Here is a 21,241-nt window from a genome sequence, read left to right on the forward strand (position 1 = left end):
AAGCCTGTTCTGGCGGAATGAATGGGAGACTGGACTTTGACCTGGGAAACCCGAGTTCAGGTCTCAGCTATGCCACAGACTCATTGTACAGCGTTGACCCAAGTGCAGCCATCTTTAAGAATGGGAACAGCAGCAAGCTACCTTACAGGATTCTTGCAGGGGCAACAGTTTCACAGAGAATTTTAGATCTGGACGGGATCTTGGAGGTCATCTAGCCCAACCCCCTGCTCAATGCAGGATCTTGAATCATAGCATCCCTGACAGATGGCCATCCAGCCTCTGCTTAAATACCTCCAGTGAAGGAGAGCCCAACACCTCCCAAGGCAGTTTGTTCCACTGCTGGACAGCTTTTACCACTGGGACAATTCTCCTAATGTTTCGCCAAGGTCACCCTTCTTGTAATCTCCAACCATTCGTTCTAGTTCCAATCTCTGCAGCAACAGAGGAGAAGTCTGCTCCATCTTTGGCAGCCTGAAGACCACCAGCTACTACATCTTATCGTTTGCATTAACCAGTGTTTCTGGCATTTTATCGTCAGTTCATTGTGCTTCATATTTATTGTCAATGTTGTTTTAGTGGCTGGGATTCTGAGACAGGTCAACTTAAGGGAGTTTGCAGGAGGACTGTTTACCAATCTACTCCTTCCTGGAGCTCCCAAAAAAGTCACTCCAGGAAGTTGGAGGAACTGTTTGTGGAGTGGGAGGAATTCCCTAAAATTGGTCAGGCCTCCACCCAATTCTGGGTGACTTCCCGCTGCCCCCACTCCCCATCCCACATTATTCAGGGGGGGCCCTGACCCTCTGAAGAGGCTTTTCAGGGATCCCAGTGGCTGCAGTAGGGAGGAGGCAACAGGAAACATTCCTTCCATGAACTTCCTTAAGTCACCTCAATTTTCAAGCCATTATCTTGTAGTAAGCTACCCTGGAGGGTTTCACTGAAGGGTGGAACAGAAATATTTAAAATAAAATACATGATCTCTGTGGTTATCAGTACCACTAAGACGATTTCAAACAGACTCGTTGCCATGATCCTTAAGACAAGCTAAGGAAGAGCAAAGCTCACAGGACCGGCCCTTTTGCTGCCCACAGTATGAGATGGCCTTTCCAGATCCACCTTTTCTTTATTTAATCCAGTGGTGGGGAACCTCAAGCCCACTGGCCATTTCCAGCCTGCGAGGCCTCCCCACCTGGCCCTCCAAGGCCCTCCTTGAAGCCACGCCCCCGCAGTGCAGCCATCAGGAGCCCCCACCTGAAGGCACCTGCAGTGCCTTGATGCAGCAGTTCTCGAAGGAGCAGATCTCTCTTCAGGGAGTTGAGCAGTTGAGGGGGTGGGTGGAGGTCACAAGGAAGGTGAGGTTTAAACCTGCCCTCCCCACACTAGGGTGGCACTGTGACTTACTTTACAAAGGACAGTCCTCTACTTGAAGGCATCCTCTGAAGAACTGTCCAATCCAAGTCCATCTTAAAGCTAAAGAACACTAAGAACAGAGCAGCAGGGGCCTCGAAACTGCCCATTAATCACCTCGACAGGAGATCAGGCAGCAGTCAACTGGTCACAGCCTTCCCATCTACGGTGAGATGTATTGGATTTCTAGTTAAATTATAGCATTTTTTTTTTCTAAATTTGTATCTGTACTTACAAAGTAGCATATACAAATGTTATGCAAATGTGAACTCTTTGTCCTCGTCTTTGGTGATGTATTTCCCTTTTTTGTCAATGCATAAGTGGCCCCTCTAATCTCCCCATCCCCCTGCCCAGCACCAGTGAACAACATTGGATGGTGGTGGGGGAAATGCATAAGAACGTAAGAAGAGCCATGCTGGATCAGACCAAAGGTCCATCTAGTCCAGCATTCTGTTCACACAATGAACAGAATTTTGTGAACCGCCCAGAGAGCTTCGGCTATTGGGCGGTATAGAAATGAAATAAAGAAAGAAACACTGGCCAACGAGCTGTTGACCGGAAACTGACAAGCAGGACATGAGTGCAAAAGCTCCCTCCCACCCATGTTCCCCAGCAACTGGTTTACATAGGAATACTGTCTCTGACAGCTGGAGTTAGCATATAGCCATCAGGACTAGTAGCCATTGATAGCCTTCTCCAGGAATTTGTCTAACCCCCGTTTAAAGCCATCCAAATTGGTGGCCATCACTGCATCTTGTGGAAGTGAATTCCAAAGTTTATGCACTGTGTGAAGAACTGCTTTCTTTTATCTGCCCTGAATCTCCCACAAACAACTCCATGGGATGACCCCGGGTTCTAGCATTATGAAAGAGAGAGAAATGTCTCCCTATCCACACTGCAGAGAGAGGATTAAATCTCACTTTCCTCACTATCTTCCCCACTCCCAGTGCTGCTCAGTTCACTGGGAAACAGCTGAGTGAGGAAAGGGGCAGCGCAGCCCCACCATCATGCAAGCCCCCTGACAGGTTTCCACGAAGGCAATGTGTGTCAGGAGCGCTCTGGTGGCTTCTCCCAGTAGATTCCAATAGCCAACTCAAGACACAGACGAAAGGATTTATTTTCAAAGCTTTAATCCTTTTACAACTTAATGACTCTTTCAGATGCTAATCACCAGCGACTAAAGCAAGGAACAGCAGGGTAGCCTAAGTTTCAAGTAGTCAGTTGATCCCCATTTGAAAGAGAGTCACTTGAAGACCCAGAACTTATGGGCTAGGGAGAGATCCTCCCTCTTTCCCTTGGGTCCATGGGAGGCGGCCGTTGCTTGCGTGCCAAATGGGCGCTACGCCTCCTTTCTGCGCCCTCCATCGCTCCTCGCTCTTTGCGTCTGTGTCGAGCATCTAAGAAGCCCCCCTCCTGCATTCCCTCACTACTCAGGTTGCTATCTATCTCTGGAATGCTGGCAGGAGGAATCTCTGCCAGGTGCTGAGCCTGTGAGGGATGAGCTGGCCCCTGTCCCACGGATAGCTGTTCCTCCTCAGAATCCGAACTGCTCTGAGGCTTTCTGGGCTCAGTTTCCACCCTGATATCGTGTCTCTCAGGCCCAAAGAAGCTCCTCACCCCTGATCTTTTCACAGCCCCCACTACCTTTAAGAGCCACGCATGGAACAATGCAGCCTCCACAACAGAGAGAGTTGGCTACATGACGGGCCAGCCCACGGCATGCAACAGCATTAAGGTCAAGCACTCGAAAAATGCCAGCTCTGGGGCAGCCACAGGACGAGACGTGCATATATTGTTGCAACAAAATGCCGGTTCATATGTCCGCATGTAACCCAAGTGCTTGGGGGCAGGATTAAACAAGCCCCACATTATGCCTACTTCAATGACAAAGCTGTCCATTATTGCCCAGCTGTTTTCCTCCTCTGCAATCCCTCCTAGTTTACAGCCAAAGCTATAAGATACCTTTAAAAAAAAAAAAAAGCTACAATTTTGATCTCTGAGGTGGACCCCTTGCTATGACACTCCCCACAATTCCACACAACACAGTGGCCTGGTCTTCACAGTCGTTTTCAGCCACAATGGCTTAAATAAGCCACTGTGGTTTGCGGCAAGTGCCGGGCACCTGTTTCGTAACCCAACGCTCACTCATAGGTTGTCGTGTCATCTGAACCCAGCAAGGATGAGTGTGACATTCCTGCCTGGATTCTACCTTTTCCCAAACCACCACCTCTGAAACTGAGAAACAAACCCCTCAGGAAACGCCTCCTTTTACCTGGATCAGTTGTTCCCACTGACACCCAAGCTTGAGCCCTTTAACTTTTCCTGGGTTCCAGAGAAACTCAACATGCTCAATTGGTTTTCTCAACCCACTACAGGAGAAGTAAAAAGGAAATAGATGTAATACTGACAGTGTAACAAATTCAATCAACGCATGGGAGTCTGTACTTTAAAAACAAATAAAAGATGTATGTGTAACATGAAGAGTTATATGTTATTATTCATTAATACTTGGTACTCACTTCCCTACCCCTTCTAAAATTCTATCCACAAACCCCTTACTAACTAGCTGTAACTTCCTCAATCCATAAGGCCCTATCTGACTCTTGATGGTTAATTCATTCCTTTTATAACCTCAGAATCTTCACACATGACCAAGCCCCCCCACCTTTCTCTCACTCCTTAACACTCTATTAACCCTCACTTACGTGGGTTACATAAAGCAATATAAACACCTATGTCACAATAACAGGCATGTGCTACAATGAGTTGTTGGCATGGTTAACAAACACAACCCTAAAACAGCCCATGGGTCCTGGGTGGTTTGTTAACCATGCCAACAACCCATGCTCACTGGGTCAGACAACATGACAACCTACGAGCAAGGTTGGATTAAGGAATGGGCGCCCATGGGCACCCGGCATGTGCCGCAAACCACAGTGGCTTATTTAAGCCACTGTGGCTGAAAATGGTTGTGCAGACCCACCCAGAGAATACTTCCCTTGGTGCATATTACAAGCACCAAGCTTCCTCCTGACCTTGGAGCTTGGGGTAGGGAACTGTGCTGTGCTGTGCGCGTGATCAGGGGCCATGGCTCAGTGGCAGAGCACCTGTTTTGCATGCAGAAGGTCCCAAGTTTGATCCCCAGCATCTCCAGATAAGACCGGAAAGACTCCTGCCTGAAACCTTGGAGAGCTGTTGCCAGTCAGTGTCAACAATACTGGGCTAGATGGACCCATGGTCTGACTCAGTACAAGGCAGCTTCCTTGCAGAAAGACAGCGTGATGAGCACACGCCCCAGCTGTCCTTTCAAACTTAGATGTGTGGGCTTACAGCTCCCATCATCCGTAGCCAGCAGAGCCGTTGGGCATGCTCATCCCCATCCAAACCAGAGCCCAAATACACACGAAGGTATTTCCTCACCTTGAGGTATCTATTGTTAATTTTGATTCTTTGCTTTCAGAGCCAATGTCAAAAACAGTACCACATTGACAGACCACCGTTCTTCCATGATGCAGCTCAGGGCAGTGCACATGGGGGAGCCACAGATGGCTTCCCATCCATGCACTGGCCAGCTCCTCTTGGCTTCACCAAGGTGGCCGCATCATCTATTTTGTAGACGCACTCCCTGACAACATTTAAAGTTGTTGTGGGTAGGGGCTTACTTTTCCTTGCTCGTGTTGTTCCATGAAGTGCTAGGTATCTAATCTTAGTGATTTAAAATAAACCAATTTATTTATCTTTTCTGCCAATCTATGCGCACCCACCATGAAAATGGAAGCTTCCCTATTGGATCTAATAGCAAAGGGGGGCAGGATTTCATCAGAACCAAAGCACTGGGGCGGGGAGCGCAATGTTCTAGATCGTTGATCAGCACTGTGCTGAATGTTTGGATCTATTTATTTGCAACCATTCATTGGGGGGTGGGGGAGCTGCATCCAAAAACTGTGGGAAGGGGCGAGAATTTCGGAGAGATTTATCAGGGCACAGGGCTGCAGTGCATACCTTACTGTAAGGAGGTGGCTGAGGGTGTATGTGCTCTTTCTCCCCCCACCCCCATTCTGTCCTTGGAGCTTCTCCGGCTGCTTGAGCTTCTTGGAAAGCCCCCCTAGAGGACATAGCCAGGATTCCTCCCTTGGGGCTTTCCAGTGCTGCTGCCTACTGAGGGCCTGCAAGCCGAGGGAGGAGTTGGAGAAGAACTCCTTACTCAGCCGGGAAACAGAGAGGCTGCAATGCAAAAAAGCAGGTGGGGTCTTGACACAGCACTATTGTTAATTACAGCCGACTTTCTTTGTAAGAATGGCCCATCAAGTCCAATCTTTGAGGCCAGGAAAGGAGAACATCCTCTGCATGAAGACCTCTGGCTGTGACTAAGCCCGGTTTGTCCACCTACTCCAGTGTTGTCCCTTCTGGCTGGCAGCAGCTCTTCAGGGTCTCAGACCGAAGGACTTCTCCATCACCTGCCATCTGGTCCTGTTTTGTAGCTGGAGATGTCAGGATTTGAACCTGGGACCTTCTGCATGCAAGCATGTGCTCTGTCATTGAGCCATGACTTCTCCCCAACGAGGATGGCAGTGAGCTACTGTGGTGTGTTGTGTCTTTGAATTTTCCTACAATACGTTCCCCACCATGTAGACTCTCCTTGCAAAGATCTGGAAGAGTCACTTCCTCCGTCATGAGAGCAAATCAAACCACAACAGAAGCCTGTTTGCAAGATCCAGCTTACGTGCAACAGGCCTGAAGAAGTACAGCTAAGAATACAATCCAGTTTTATGTCACCTTGCACACTGCTTCCTCTTCTGAACAGGACTTTTGCAATAAAGACTTTCCATCTCCCTCCAGTCCCCATCAAGGGAGGAAAATGGCCTACCAGCCTTTCCTAAACCTTGCGAACCCAATCATTGTTGGACTCTTAACTCCCACCATCCCCATCCAGCCTAGCCAATGGTCAGGAATTATGGGAGTTGTGGTCCAGCACCTGAGAACCCAAAGTTGGAAAAGGCTTACTCTTAAGCAGGGATCCCCAGCCTTTTTGGGTTGGTGGACACATGTGGAATTTTGGGAGAGTGCCATAGGCACTCTCACAAAACAGCTGCCTCAGGGAATCAGAAAATTAGGGTTGGAAGGGGCCTACAAGGCCATCGAGTCCAACCCCCTGCTCAATGCAGGAATCCAAGTCAGAGCATCCCTGACAAATGGCTGTCCAGCCTCATCTTGAAGGCCTCCATCTTGAAGGCCTTCATCTTGAAGGGAGAGCCCACCACCTCCCCAGGTAATTGGTTCCATTGTCGTATTGCTCTTACAGTCAGGAAGTTTTTCCTGATATTCAGCCAGAATCTGGCTTCCTGTAACTTGAGCCCATTATTCCGTGTCCTGCACTCTGGGATGATCAAGGAGAGATCCTGGCCTTCTTCTCTGTGACAACCTTTCAAGTACTTGAAGAGTGCTATCATGTCTCCCCTCAGTCTTCTCTTCTCAAGGCTAAACATGCCCAGTTCTTTCAGTCTCTCTTCATAGGGCTTTGTTTCCAGTCCCCTGATCATCTCTGTTGCCCTCCTCTGAACCCTCTCCAGTTTGTCTGCATCCTTCTTAAAGTGTGGTGCCCAGAACTGGACACAGTACTCCAGATGAGGCCTAACCAGTGCTGAGTAGAGGGGAACTAGTACTTCCTGGGATTTGGAAGCGATGCTTCTATGAATGCAGCCCAAAACTGCATTGGCCTTTTTTGCAGCCACATCACATTGTTGGCTCATATTCAGCTTGTGATCGACAACAATTCCAAGATCCTTCTCGCTTGTAGTTTTGTTGAGCCACGTATCCCCCATCTTGTAACTGTGCATTTGGTTTATTTTTCCTAGGTGCAGAACTTGGCATTTGTCCCTATTAAATGTCATTCTGTTGTTTTCTGCCCAGCACTCCAGTCTATCCAGATCACTTTGAATTTTGTTTCTGTCTTCCAGAGTATTAGCTATCCCTCCCAATTTTGTGTCATCTGCAAATTTGATCAGCATTCCCTGCACCTCCTCCTCCAAGTCATTAATAAAAATGTTGAAGAGCACTGGGCCCAGGACTGAGCCCTGCGGTACCCCACTCGTTACCTCTCCCCAGTTTGAGAAGGTCCCATTGATAAGCACTCTTTGAGTCCGATTCTGTAGCCAACTGTGGATCCACTGGATCATTGTTTCATCTAGCCCACTTTGAGCTAGTTTGCTCATCAGGATATCATGGGGCACTTTGTCGAAAACTTTGCTGAAGTCAAGGAAGGGCACCCATTCATAAAATGGTTGCCAGAGTGGATATGGCTGGTCACAAACCACTCATTTCCCAGAAGGCAAACCAGTGAGACTGAAAAAGAACAACGTGCCCAAGAACCTAAGCACAAGACAGAGGTGGGGGTCTGAGATCCATAATACAAAACCACTGTTTTGAACCCAAATAAAGACAGTGCTGGAAGGCAGCCCTCCCCCCCCCTTTTTTTTTTAGCATGCCAGCCTCCCACTTAAAAGAAAACTTTATAAAATAAAAATCAGGAGAGGCAGAAAGCCTGGAGAGCGCCCTAAGAGGTGTCTGCAGGTACCACGCTGGAGACTGGCTGTTAAGAGCACAGATGGCCAAGAGTGAGAAGATGGAGGCAAATCACCGCTGTCCCCCACCAGCTGTGCCCCAGGACTCCCAGGAAATAGCTGGCTCAAGGTGCTGATGCCACACCAGAGAGCTTCTAGAACACGCTCTCCATGTGTGGCAAGGAGCCAGCCACACCCAGAACGGCACAAGAACTGGAGCTTTTCTACACCATGGCCTTCAGTGAAAGACATCGCAGGTGCCCCTTGGATGGCACCACCCTAGTCAGCCACTGAGTTTGCCGGTATAGTCCCGCCGGCCCCTGGCCAAGGAATGCGATGGAAGTGCCTTGCTCAGCTCTTTAAGCGCTTGCTGGAAAGCAGCCTGCAAGTACAAGGGGGATCTAAACCTCCTCACCTGAGGGTTGCCAGTCAAAACGCGCGCACGTCCATTCCTTTGCCCCGCGGAAGAGAGCGCCCTTGGTGGCACCATGGAGCTCAGACGTTCTCGCCCGCCCGTTACCACAGATCGTGCGGCGCTGTTAAACGCGTGGTAACACGGGCCAGCTGAGAAGTTCAGCCTCCATCTCAGCTTCAGACGCGCGCGCGCGCACACGGAGCAGGTCCGATGCCCAGCGATGCAACGAACCGCCCAAAGACCTTCGGCTATTGGGCAGCATGGAAAGGCAATAGCGCAGTACACAGAGGAACAAAATACAGCGAGATAGCGGTGTTTTGTGCAAGAGGGTCGCTGCAGGCTTGGAGCGTAACCGCGGCTTTAAAAAAAGGGGAGGCGGAGAAATCTGGGGAAAGGGAAGGAAGGTTCGGATGAGACGCAGCAGCCGAAGGGACGGGAAGGAAAAGGGGGGCTGAGCGGCAGAGAGCGGGTCTGGGCTCAGCCCGGGCTCGGCCAGCGGAGCAACATGGACGCGGCAGCCCCCCCCCCCAGCGCGGCTCCCGCCGGCCCCCCACTCGCGCCCCCCGGTCACCTCCTGCGCCGAGGCGCCCATGGCTGCGCCGGACGCGGCCACGGCGGCGCTGCTCGACGGCGCGGGGGCGCAGCTCGCCTCCGGCCGACAGGCTCCGTCCTGGACCAGCCCAGCTGGGGAGCTTTAATCCTGGACCAGCCCAGCTGGGGAGCTTTAATCCCCGGCGCCGCACGTGACGCCGGGCGGCGGAAACGGCTCGCGGGCCCGGCGGAGGATGGAGGAGTGGGTGGGCCGGCGGGCGAGGCGCGCTCGGCGCGAAGGCGGCTGCTGTGGTGGATCCCCGCGGCTGCGGCAGCAGAAGCCACTCGAGGCAGTCTGGTGGCCCCTTGGACTACAGTCCTAAACCCGCTTACCTGGGAAGTAAGTCCCGCGGAACTCAGTGGGGCCTACTTCTGAGTAGGCATGGCTAGGATCGCGCTCCTGAAAGCCTGAAAGTCATTCTGGCATGCGCTTTCGCGGACGCCATGGGCTCCATCAAATGCGCGCCGTGTCGCGGTGGCCATTCTTAAACAGAGGGAGTTCAGAGACACGATCAAGGCGAAATGGCTGAAGTTTAATTCTTATTTCCTGCAGTTTGAACGGGACAAAAGTTTGTTTTTTAAAATCACACTGTATATGATAATCTGCGCACCACTGCAAGGATGTCTGTGCCACCCAACAACCTTTTGCGAATGGCAACTGTTAAGGTAATTGGCAATGACTGTACTTTGTGCATTTCAAGTCTCTCTGATCGTGGGGTTTACAACCACCCCACTCACCCCTCCCAGCGTGTGAATATTTGAGGTTAACACTTCATGCATCTGATGAAGTGGGCAGTGTCTGTCAAAGTTTATGCCAGAATAACTTTGTTTCTCTTTTAAGGTGCTAGACGTCGTTGTTTCTTTTGCAAAGTAAGCTTGCGTGCAGCCAGATCCTCAGAATAATCTCTCATTGAGTTCAATGGCATTTCCTGCTCCCGTGCAAATGTGCATTAACCCCCCCCCCCTTCATTCTGTGCCACCCAAGGCATGTTTAAGCCAGAACTGGTAAATGGCTACGGGATTGCAGCAGCCGTGTCCACTCTACATGTTTACTTGAGAGTAAGTCCCTCTGAGTCTACAACTGCTGGAAGCTGTAGGGCTTTTTTCTGTCTACACATGCATAGGATTGCACCCTAATGGAATTCAATCCCAAGGACGTGGTGGGAGTCCCATTAGACTGAGTTGGTTTTGTATATTACTGCCTAAAGACATACGTTTGAGAAGGGGAAGGAAGACAACCACCTGAGCAGGCTTTTCTGTTTGTTCGTTGGTAATTGTGGATGCCCGCATATATGTAGGTCAGTGGATGTGTACCTTTAATACAAGTGAACATGTGGCCTCCAGCTGTTGTTGGACTCCAAGTCCCATCAGCACCAACCAGCATGGACAATGCTCAGGGATGGGAGTTTGAGTCCAACAACATCTGGAAGGCCACCCCTGCTTTAACAGCTGGACAACAGAAGATCTATAGGCAAAACTCTGTCCAGAATGGAAGAAAGCATCACCCGTTGATTTTCTGCCATTCATGCAGCAGTTAAAACCACCAAAAGCATAACAATGAAGACAGATGGTCCCAGGGCATAGTCTGAAGACACATAGGGCAGCCACCTTGCTGAAGCTAAGCAGGTCTGGGTCTGGTCAGTGCTTGGAGGGGAGACCACCTGGGAACCACATGTAGCCACCTTGCATTCCACATTGGAAGAAAGGTGGGATATAAATGTAATAAATAAGAGCCCTGCTGGATCAGACCAAGGGGTCTGTCCAGTCTAGTGCCTTGTTTAGTGTTCAGGGCAGAGCACATGCCTGGTCTGTGGAAGGCCCCACGTCCAGCCCCGGCATCTCCACTTGAAAAGTGCTGTGGGCAGCTGGTAGGAAAGATTTCTGCCTTGGAAGCTACTGCCAGTCAGAGTAGACCAGGGGTGGGGGAACCTGTGCCACCTGCCAGATGTTGTGGGACTCCAACTCCCATCAGCCCCAGCCAGCTTGGCTGATGGTCAGGAATGATGGGAGTTGGGAGTCCAACATCTGGAAGGCTGCAGGCTCCCCATCCCTGGAGTAGGCAATTGTTTGACCAAGTATAAGGCAGCTTCCCATTTTCCTAATCAGGTGACACCCCCCCCCCACTGCTCCCATCTCTTTAACAACTGCTGAATGATAGACAGAAATCCAGCATGTGCAGTTTTCCCCTCTCACCACAAGGCTCATTCAAACTTTAATTTAAACAGGAGGAAAAACGCAGAAGCTCCTTGGTTACAAAGTTCTTATAACACCCGGCTGGAATGTGAACAGTTAAAGCAGAGGAAGATGTTGCTGTTGGCCTCTCAGCTACAGGCCCTGTTTCCCTTTTCTCCCTCTACTGCAGCCTGATGGAGGTAACAGTTGATGGAGGGAGGAGCCTGATGGAGCTGGCTGCTCATCAGAGCCAGAGAAACAGCCCTGCATCCCTTCTCTCCCTCACTGTAGCATTTTTAAAGCTGAGACATCCAGTGCTGCTGGCTGGGGCATGGTAGGAGTTGTAGGACTTTTTTCTGTCTAAACATGCATAGGACTGCACCCTTAACTGGACTATTGGGCTGGAGTAGATTCCTATTTACCCCTTCAAGGGCCAGTTTGGTCCATCCACACTTCCTAGACTGATTGGGTTACACTTTACCACATACATTAGGGGTGGGCGGGCAGGGAAGACAGGCCAGCAGACAGGGCTGGCTCAGGCATTTTGCTGCCTGAGGCAAAGGACAAGATGGCACCCCCTCCCATTCAACGTACAACAGCTAAATGGACTGGCAATTGAGTTTTCTTCATAATTGGCAATGCGGTAGCGTCATCCACCACCCCTGAAGGCAGTAGGCTACTTAAGGAGGCTGCATTGACCACAACCCTGAGAGCTGGTGGAAGCCTGCTTGCTGCAGTTTTCAAAAAGGGATCCGGGGGGATCTGGGAAATTAAAGGCCGGTTACCTTAATGTCTGTTCCGGGTAAATTGGTTGAAGGCATTATTAAAGATAAAAGTAGTAAGCATATAGAAGGACAAGCCCTGCTGAAAAAGAATCAACAAGGTTTCCGCAAAGGTAAGTCCTGTCTCACTAACGTTCTTTGAGAGTGTCAATAAACATGTGATCCGGTAGACATTGTTTACCTGGACTTCCAAAAGGCTTTTGGCAAAGTCCCTCACCAAAGACTCCTGAGCAAACTTAGCAGTCATGGAATAAGAGGAGAGGTCCTCTTATGGATCAGTAACTGGTTAAAGAACAGAGAGCAGAGAATAGGAATAAATGGTAAATTCTCCCAATGGAGGGAAATAAATAGTGGGGTCCCACAGGGATCTGTATTAGGACAATGCTTTTCAGCCTGTTCATAAATGATCTGGAATGAGGAGTGAGCAGTGAAGTGGCCAAATCTGTGGATGACACCAAATTATTTAGGGTGGTTAAAACAAAAAGGGATAGTAAAGAGCTCCAAAAGGGTATCTCCAGACTGGGAGAATGGGCATCTATATGGCAAATGCGGTTCAGTGTAAGCAAGTGTAAAGTCATGCACGTTGGGGCAAAAAATCCCAACTTCAAGTATAGCCTGATGGGATCTTAGCTAGCGGTGACTGACCAGGAAAGAGATCTTGGGGATGTGGTGGACAGCTCAATGAAGATGTCAATCCAGTGTGCGGCTGCTGTAGGAAAGACAGACTCCATGTTAGGCATAATTAAAAAAGGAACTGGAATGTGGCCCCCAAGAGCTTCTCCAAAATGGAATTTGGCCCTTAGGCTAAAAGAGGTTTAACACCCCTAGTGTAGACAATAAGTCAGAGGAAAATGGAACCATGGTCTGACTCGGAATAAGGCAGCTTCCTATATGTTGTGATGGTTGCTACTTTTCTTATAAAGGCCTGGAAAATTAGAGAGTTTATAAGCCAAGATGGGGTATTTTAATCCAAGGTGGTTGCCAAGACCATTTTAGTCCAAAGTGGTCTTTAGATGGTCTTTAGGTGGTTTTTGTCAGGGTGAAAACTGAGCCCATAGAGCCCCAGAGCAGTTCTGATTCTGAGGAGGAACAGCAATCCGTGGGAGAGGAGCTCGCTCATCTCTCACAAGCACAGCAGCTGGCAGAGATTCCTCCTGCCAGCATTCCTGGGATAGATAGTGACCCTGGCAGTGAGAGAGCGCTGGAAGGGGGCTTGCTGGACGCTCGGCGCAGACGCAGGGAGCGATGATAGATGGAGGGCACGGAAAGGAGGAGTAGCGCTCGTTTGGCGCGCAAACAACGGTCGCGTCCCGAGGACCCAAGGGAAAGAGGGAGGATCTCTCCCTAGCCCATAAGTTCAGGGTCTTCCCGTGTTTCTCCTTCAAACGGGGACCAACTGCCTTACCTGGAGCTTAGGCTACTCTGCTATCTTTCCCCAGTGCTGTTCCTTGCTTTGTCGCTAGTGATTAGTATTCTGAAAGAGTCATAAAGTAATGAAGGAATAAAGCCTTGGAAAGAATCCTCGTTGTCTGTGTCCTGAGTTGGCTATTGGAAGGGACTGCAAGAGGCAGCTAGGGCACTCCTGACAGTTTTCAAGGTGGTTGTTAGGTGATATCTAAAGGTGGTCTTCATTTTAGTCCAAGGTGGACCTTTTAGTCCAAGGTGGTTGCCAAGACCAGTTTATTTAGTGTTACTTTCTGTTTTACTTACGTAATGTGCATATATTTGTTTTGTTGTAGCTCTAATTAATAATGGGATAGGCAACCTTCTTGACTTGGATGATTCCAATACTTCTCCAGTCCATATCTCTCAGAATGTAAAAGCCTTAATCACAAGGGACCCCAATTTAGTACAACCTCATATACTACCTAATGGAAATTTTATTTTGAGGAAGAGACTCTTTTGAATACCTTTTTAATTCTCCCCTTCGAGGTACAAGCTGAAATAATAGATAGACTAGCAACTCTGCGAGAAATTCTGCTCGGCCTCCAGGAAGGGAAAACTCTGATTTCAGGAAAATCTCTAGGTTTGGTCCCATATCTAACAACCATGGCTGATAGAAAGACCGAACAAATAAGATTAGAGCAAAGGAATAACTATAACATTGATGACTCGACTAAAACAGCATGCAGTGGGGTTATTAGAAATGACCCCCTTGTGAGAGAACACAATCTCACCCCTATTGTAGCTCATCCCATGATGGATAGGGAGTGGCTGCAAAGAAGGTTTTTAGAACCGAATGAACTGGGTGAGCACGATCTCACACCAGTAAGACAGCCAACAGTGGAAGCTAGCGTAATTGGACAACCACCTATGAGAAATGGGGCAGCGTTTGTTGATAAAGGAGGATAATTAGACCAGATCCATACAGCTGATTGACAACCTGAGAATCAAGGAGCGCAGAGTAGGGATTCTAAATTGTTTAGACCCTGTGCTGATTCTTTGGCCCTTGATAACTTACAATTGGCATCTCTAAATAATTTTCAGCTTAACATCCTTTCATGGAACATAGCTGGCTGGAATTCTAAATCCAGGGATGTTGATGTAATTGATTTTATTGGGAAGTTCGATATTATTCTCCTTCAAGAAACATGGTGTACTGCAAAGTTAGACTTTAATGGCTATTTTATTAATGACTTAACAGCTGTTGCTCCAATTGGAAGAGGAAGACCAAGGGCAGGGTTAGGCAATTTGATCTCTACTTCCCCCTTCAGGTTACTATCAAATGTCTATCGCATTGCGGTCACATTGTAGAAACCTGTCTAATTAATTTTGGATCACTGAGTTTGCTATTTGTTAACATCTATATTCCTATTTCTATAATTGATCAAATTAAGCAAGAATGGGAGAAATTAGAAAACTATATAGTAGATTTAGAGTCACAATTTCCCTCAGCTCATCTAGTTGTGATGGTGGACTTTAATGCACGTATTGGGCCTAATAACGATATCTTGTTCTCGTCTCTGTTTGCGGGTTTGATTGAACATGAGGGCTATATATTTAACAATGATAGGTTCTCCAAGGATTCTAGGGTTAACTTTGCTGGTATATGTTTCGTTCAAATGGCTGCCTGTCTTGCTCTTAGAATTCTTAACGGGACTCTCCTTTTTGAGAAATGTGGTGAATATACATATATCTTGGGGAAGGGAAAGTAGTACAGTTGATTATGTAATGGTCTCTAATGCACTTTTTGCCCTTATTAACAGTTTCTCTGTGGCTGACAGACTTGAAAGTGATCATTTTCCTCTTTCCCTTACTCTCTTAGCCTCTTCTAGATCTGAGGTACAGGTAAACTACCAGTTAGCTGACTCAGCTTTGGTACTTAGGCACAGGAAACTTTTTTGTTCTGAAGGTGTGAATGCTAAGATCATTGCCTTCTTAAATTCTTCAGAGGGTATGAGGCTCAAAAATGTTATTACTGAAGCTTTGGATAATTATACTCGGTTGCTTTCTGGTTTGGATATGACACTGAGAGTGACTCAGGTAAAATTTAGGAACTTAAAGTATAAGGGTATGTCAGCATGGTTTGACAAGGAATGTTTTGAAGCCAAAAAACAGTTAAGGGCAGTATATTGCCAATATAGAACAGATAATGTAGAGCATTACCTCAGTCATATTACCACCTTAAAGGGCATTATAAATCCTTGATTATCTGGAAGAAGAAAGAAGCTATGCAAAGGCAATGGAATATTCTAATAAATTCTTCTTTGGAAAAGGATACTAAATGCTTTTGGTCAATAGTTACAGGTGCATTAGGTAATCTGTCGGGTTCAATAGCATGTACAATTCCTGCCCAGGTTTGGGAACCATATTTTTCCGTGGTTTTTAGGGAACCCAGAAAGCGGGTCTCAATGGATTTTCTTTTTTCCTCTTCAGACATCTCTGACTTCTCAGACTGGGCTCCTGTGACCCAAGCTGAAATAAAGATATTAATTTCTCAAATAAAATCTGGAAAGGCTCCAGGGCCAGATCTAGTTAAGCCTGAACTTTTGAAAGTTAATGTCACATGGTGGGCACCTTTATTAGCAGCCCTGTTTACACAAATTAATAGGACTGCTCAATTGCTTAACAACTGGTCTCAGGCTATTATAATCCCTATCTACAAGAAAGGAGATAGAAATGATCCTTCTAACTATCGTCCCATCAGCCTACTATCAGTAGTAGGTAAGTTGTATGCTCATTACCTTAATAACAAACTTGTTACCTGGACAGAGGATGAAAATATCTTAGGCGATGAGCAGGTTGGCTTTAGAAGAGGCAGGTCAATATTTGACCATTGCCTAGTCTTACGTCACTTATCTGAAAAATATATAAGATCTCTCAGCAAGGGATTATATGCTGCTTTTATAGATTTAAAATCTGCTTTTGATTCGATCCCAAGGGATAAGTTATGGGAAAAGCTTTATTCCTCTTCCATTGATAAAAGATTACTTTATTTAATTATGCATTTATATCAGAATACTACTGTGCAAGTGAGATGTGGTATCGAGGGCACTTTAACTAATTCTATCCCTGTTACTAAGGGAGTATGCCAAGGTTGTATACTTGCACCTATGCTATTTAATCTGTACCTTAATGATCTATGTAAGATTTATTCTCCATGGGATTTTCACGCCCCCAAACTGGCCACAGTTAGCATTCCCATACTTTTATATGCAGATGATGCTGTTCTCCTTTCTTTTACTACAGTTGGCTTAAAACAAATGCTGGGAGCATTTATAGGCTATTGTAAAGAAAATGTGCTATTAATTTTAGTAAAACCAAGATTATGTTTTTTACCAAAAGCCTTTCTCTGAATAAATGGGTTATAGGTGGCCAGACTATAGAACAAGTTAGGCAGTTTAGATATTTGGGGATTGTCTTTCAATCTTCTGGTTCTTGGGTGGCTCACCAGACTTCTGCTATACAATCAGCATCGAACAGTGCTAAAGCTATAGTTTGTTTCTTTTATACTAGTGGAGGACAGTTTATCCCTGCTGCACTCAGAGTAGTTAAGGCTAAGATGCTGCCACAATTACTATTTGGAGTTCCAGTGTGGATCTTAGGGTTTTCCTCTGCCTTAGAACAAATACTTTCATCTTTTTTGCGTCGACTCTTTGGTGCACCTAATTGTGTGCCATCAGCAGTCTTAAGGCTCGAAGCTGGGTTTTCATCGGTGGAATGTATTGCTTGGCATTGGGCATTTAGATACTGGCTAAAACTTGTTAATGCAAATTCCAAATCAGGATATGTTCCCCTTCTCTGGGAAGACAATTACACCAGCCAGTGGTCTAAAGCTATCAGAGGCAAATTACAGATGTTGGGTTTTTCAGATAGCTTTCTTTCCAGCCAAGATATTTCTCAAGCAAAATCTATACTTGCGCTCCAGATTAGACATGGATACCCAATATTCCTTATCTGCTGCCCGTACTACTTGTTCTCCAATTCAACTAGGCTTGACATTTGACATGAAGAGTTGTGCAAAATACCTTGTAAATTTTGACCATTCCTAAATATCGCAACATCTTTTTTAAGCCAGGTTTAATGCAATTCCTTCTGCTGTATTGGATGGTCTCTTCCAGGGGATCCCTTACACAAATCGTCTTTGTTTATGTGGAGATGAAGCAGTAGAGTATCGCACCTACTCCTTTTCTGTAATTTCTATAGAGACGAGTGAATAAGACTTATTATACCTATTGTAAATAAATTCCCTGGAAGATCCTCTGACTGGTATTTGAGTTACTTATTGGCTGATACTAATAAGCATGTAACAGAGGCAGTTTCAAAAAAATTATTTTCTGCTGTTTATATCCGTAAGCTCATTCTCCAGACTCGTATGTAACAATTGGCTGATGACATTTTAATATACTGTGTTAATTGTATTTAAGTGTTAAATATTTAAAATAATTGTTGAATGGGGGGGTTGGTCTTAAGTATTTTATTTTGAGGATTATTTGGTGTTCTAAATGGTCTGTGACCGTATAATAATAAAGTTTGTTGTTGCCTGGGTGGGCTTTTGACAAATAAATGGATTGACCGAGTTGTTGCAAAACCGGTTGTCTTAAAGACACAGCTACAGAGGACTGCTGAAAAGTTGGCGGCCTCTGTGGGCTGTGGTTAATGCTTGGCTGCAATGCTCTGGTTTGTTCCTCTGCCATTGGCGGGGCTTGGCATGCAGGAAAAGGAAGTTTGGCATTACAGTGAGCTTAATGTTGTTTCTCTAAGTCTAAGCAGTGCCCCAGGAATGCTGAGGAAGCAGTTATCTGCCCAGGGACATACACAGGACGAGTTTAAACAGAAAGGGCACAATAAAGTTCATTTAACTGTATTTAAAGGGTGGCAGAGAATCTCAAAGATTATTAGATTAGTCAATATGGACCTACTAATGCAAACTGAACAGAGTTCTAGGGCACCCTAAAGGCTAAAGGATTATTGTGGCATATGTTTTGGTCAGCCAGGGTCCACTTAGTCAGATTCATGAGCTGTTATCCTCAGTTGGCAGATTTTCACACACACACACACACACACACACACACGTGTATAAACAGAAGGAGAGGGTGGGTGGGTTTGTAATTACAAAGTGAATGACAGCGCAATCCCATGCATGTCTACGTGGAAATAAGTCCCTCTGAGTTCAAAGGGACTTACTCTCAGGTAAGTGTATTTACTCAGGATTGCAGCCTTAGAGGTGTCCCATTCCTACGCAGAGTCAAATGCAAACAAAGCCCACCCAGGGAAAAAGGCAAAAGATCCAGTCAAAGCTGAAGTTGACTAACTCCCGCCTGGTAACTGTGATGTCACATGTATATGCTATGAATCTGTGTATGTATATACATATATATATATGTGTGTGTGTGTGTGTATGCATTAATGTTATGACTGTATTTCTGATAAGTAGATCTACAGAGTGAGTGTTATGAGTGACAGGAGGTATGTTGTATTTGCATATGTCAGATGACTGACTGAGTGAGTGGGGAGGGAGGGAGGGAGAAATGGTGTGTGATACTTAAACAGGGCGCAGTGCCTGTGGAGTTTTAGATAGGGAAGAGATAGATAGGGCTTGTGAGGGGATAGCGCGGAGGATCTGTGTCCATAGGATTAGAGTGGGGATTGACTGTGTGTGCATGAGAGGATATATAGAAGGTTTTAAAGAGCCAGTGTGGTGTAGTGGCAAGAGTGTTGGGCTGGGAGCTGGGAGATCTGGGTTCTAGTCTCCACTCGGCCATGGAAGCTCACTGGGTGACTTTGGGCCAGTCACACACTCTCAGCCCAACCTACCTCACAGGGTTGTTGTTGTGAGGATAAAATGGAGAGGAGGAGGATCATGTAAGCTGCCTTGGGTTCCTTGCAAGAGGAAAAAAGGCGGGATATAAATGCAATAATAAATAAATAAATAAAGTGACTCATTACTGTATCAATTATTTATATGTAGGAGGAGAGTAAAGTCGTTATTTACTGGTTAATGGATAAAAAAGAGGAGGGGAGGCACATGTACAGGAAAAAACAATGGAGAAAAGAAATTGGAGAAATCCTAGGTGCCTATAGAAAAAGGTTTATTGTAGTTCTTTTATATTGGCCTGACGCGTTTCGTAAGTATTGATTTCTTTCTTCAGGGGCTACAATAAAAATATATACATACATCATCTTGGTTATTTCATGTTACTCCAGAACACATAAAAACATCTCAAACACTCCTAAAATAAATAATTACTATAAAAATTATATAAATTTCACCATCTACCTCCTCCCCTTGCAGGAATCTTCAGACTTGGCCTATAGAGATGATAGCCCAGGTTGCAGAACTCCATCATGGATCTAATCCAGCCCACCGAGGTCCCCAATCCAGCCTGCAGAACCTCTGGAGGAATTCCCCCTGGAAGGAATCCCCACTGTGATCTCTAATCTCAGATCAGAGGACTTTGCTGGCACGGAGAAGAGCGGCCACTTTTCTCCGCACCGGCAAAGTCACTTTACATAGTGCCCACACATGGTGCGGTGGTGGTGGGTAGAACAGACCAGATGATGTCAGTGGGTGTGACCCATGCCTCAGAGGGTCTGCGGGGGGAGGGGGGCAATCCCCCCCCAGAACAAAGCTCTGCATCTCTGCTGTAGCCACACTCCCTATTGTAATAATTCCAAAACTGTGTGTTGCAAGAGAACTCCCAGTCTGCCTGTTAACAGCTCTGCAGAAGTCCCTGTTCAGGACTTACCTCCTACTACCCAGAGGCGTATCCAGGACAGCAACCCTATACAGCACATCTTTGCATGGGTTTTGTGATAAATGGAGCTGAGGGAGGCAGGACCAGATCATCAAAAGATATGGTTCTAATGTAAAACAGAACCTTGGCTGGGCCTTGCAAAGGAATAGGGCTAAAAGTGGGTTTGTTGGGTTGGGTGCTGTTTTTATTCTGTAATTTTTGGTGTGTTTTTATACATGTTTTTAATGTACTTGTTTTATAATTGTTTTTAACTACATTTTAAAATGTTTTATGATTGTTAGCCAGCCTGAGTGCCATTTTCTTGGTGAGAAGGCAGGGTATAAATTTAATAAAAAAATAAGTCTAGTTCTGCGTTAATCTGATTTTACTACACGAAGGGCGCAATCCTATGGGGACTGGCAGCCGCCTCTGAACTCGGAGGAGACTGCCTATCCAATGCAGGGCAGGAGAAGCACGGCGGGGATTGCCCCCTCCATGCTTCAGCCGCCCTGCATTTGCGGCTAGACAGCCAATTTCCGCTGTCTAGCTGCGGGAAGGCGGAGCGGGGGAAGCGGCTGCCAGACGACACATTGGATGTGTCATATCAGCATTTCCACCTTGCCCGCCTTGGAACGCCCCCTGGAATGCCCCGTTTTGGCCGCTCTGCGCTGCTCTTCTGAGCACGGGGCTATTCCGAGCTGCCTGCAAGGCAGTGCAGAAGGGGTGGTGGGGAAGGTCGGTTCTCCAGGAACTGACCTTGGAGCGCAGGCTCTGAGGTTGGTTCCCAGAAACCCACATATCCTGTGGCCGTCTAGCCACTCACTAACAGCCATAGGATTGCTTCCTACATACCCTTGACACTAGAAATGTTTAAGACCAAGTCCTGTTGCTGTTTGGAATTGCAGAAATAATTACTGTTATTTAAATAGAGATATAATACATCTCAGCATATTGAAGAAGACTGTGACCAGGTGATCTGTGTGCCTGCTCAGTCTGCTGTCTAGGCACCTGCTGTTTATGGCCCCCACTCTTCCTTCTTAGGGTTATCTTTCAATAGAGGACTGGGCAGCCTTTCCAATAGAGGACACCTTCAGAAGGATCAACAACTAAATATTAGATTGGAAACCTTTTATAAAATTC

At 46.7% G+C, this 21,241-nt stretch overlaps 1 protein-coding gene across 1 annotated transcript in view; it reads right to left on the reverse strand.

Moving 5' to 3' along the window:
- Positions 1 to 8,971, reverse strand: part of LOC146360205 (two pore channel protein 2-like) — a 51,435-nt gene extending 42,464 nt beyond the window's left edge. Inside the window, exons 1-2 of the mRNA XM_084822488.1 lie at positions 8,680 to 8,971; positions 8,380 to 8,627 (exon numbers count right to left, since the gene is read on the reverse strand). Of these exons, the coding sequence (XP_084678614.1) occupies positions 8,380 to 8,627; positions 8,680 to 8,971 (540 nt within the window). The remainder of the gene's footprint in view (positions 1 to 8,379; positions 8,628 to 8,679) is intronic.
- Between the last annotated feature and the right edge of the window lie 12,270 nt (positions 8,972 to 21,241).

Source organism: Heloderma suspectum, chromosome 1 (genome assembly GCF_057233095.1).
Source record: "Heloderma suspectum isolate Gila_16-S chromosome 1, 16-S_ref, whole genome shotgun sequence".
NCBI classification, from domain to species: domain Eukaryota; kingdom Metazoa; phylum Chordata; class Lepidosauria; order Squamata; family Helodermatidae; genus Heloderma; species Heloderma suspectum.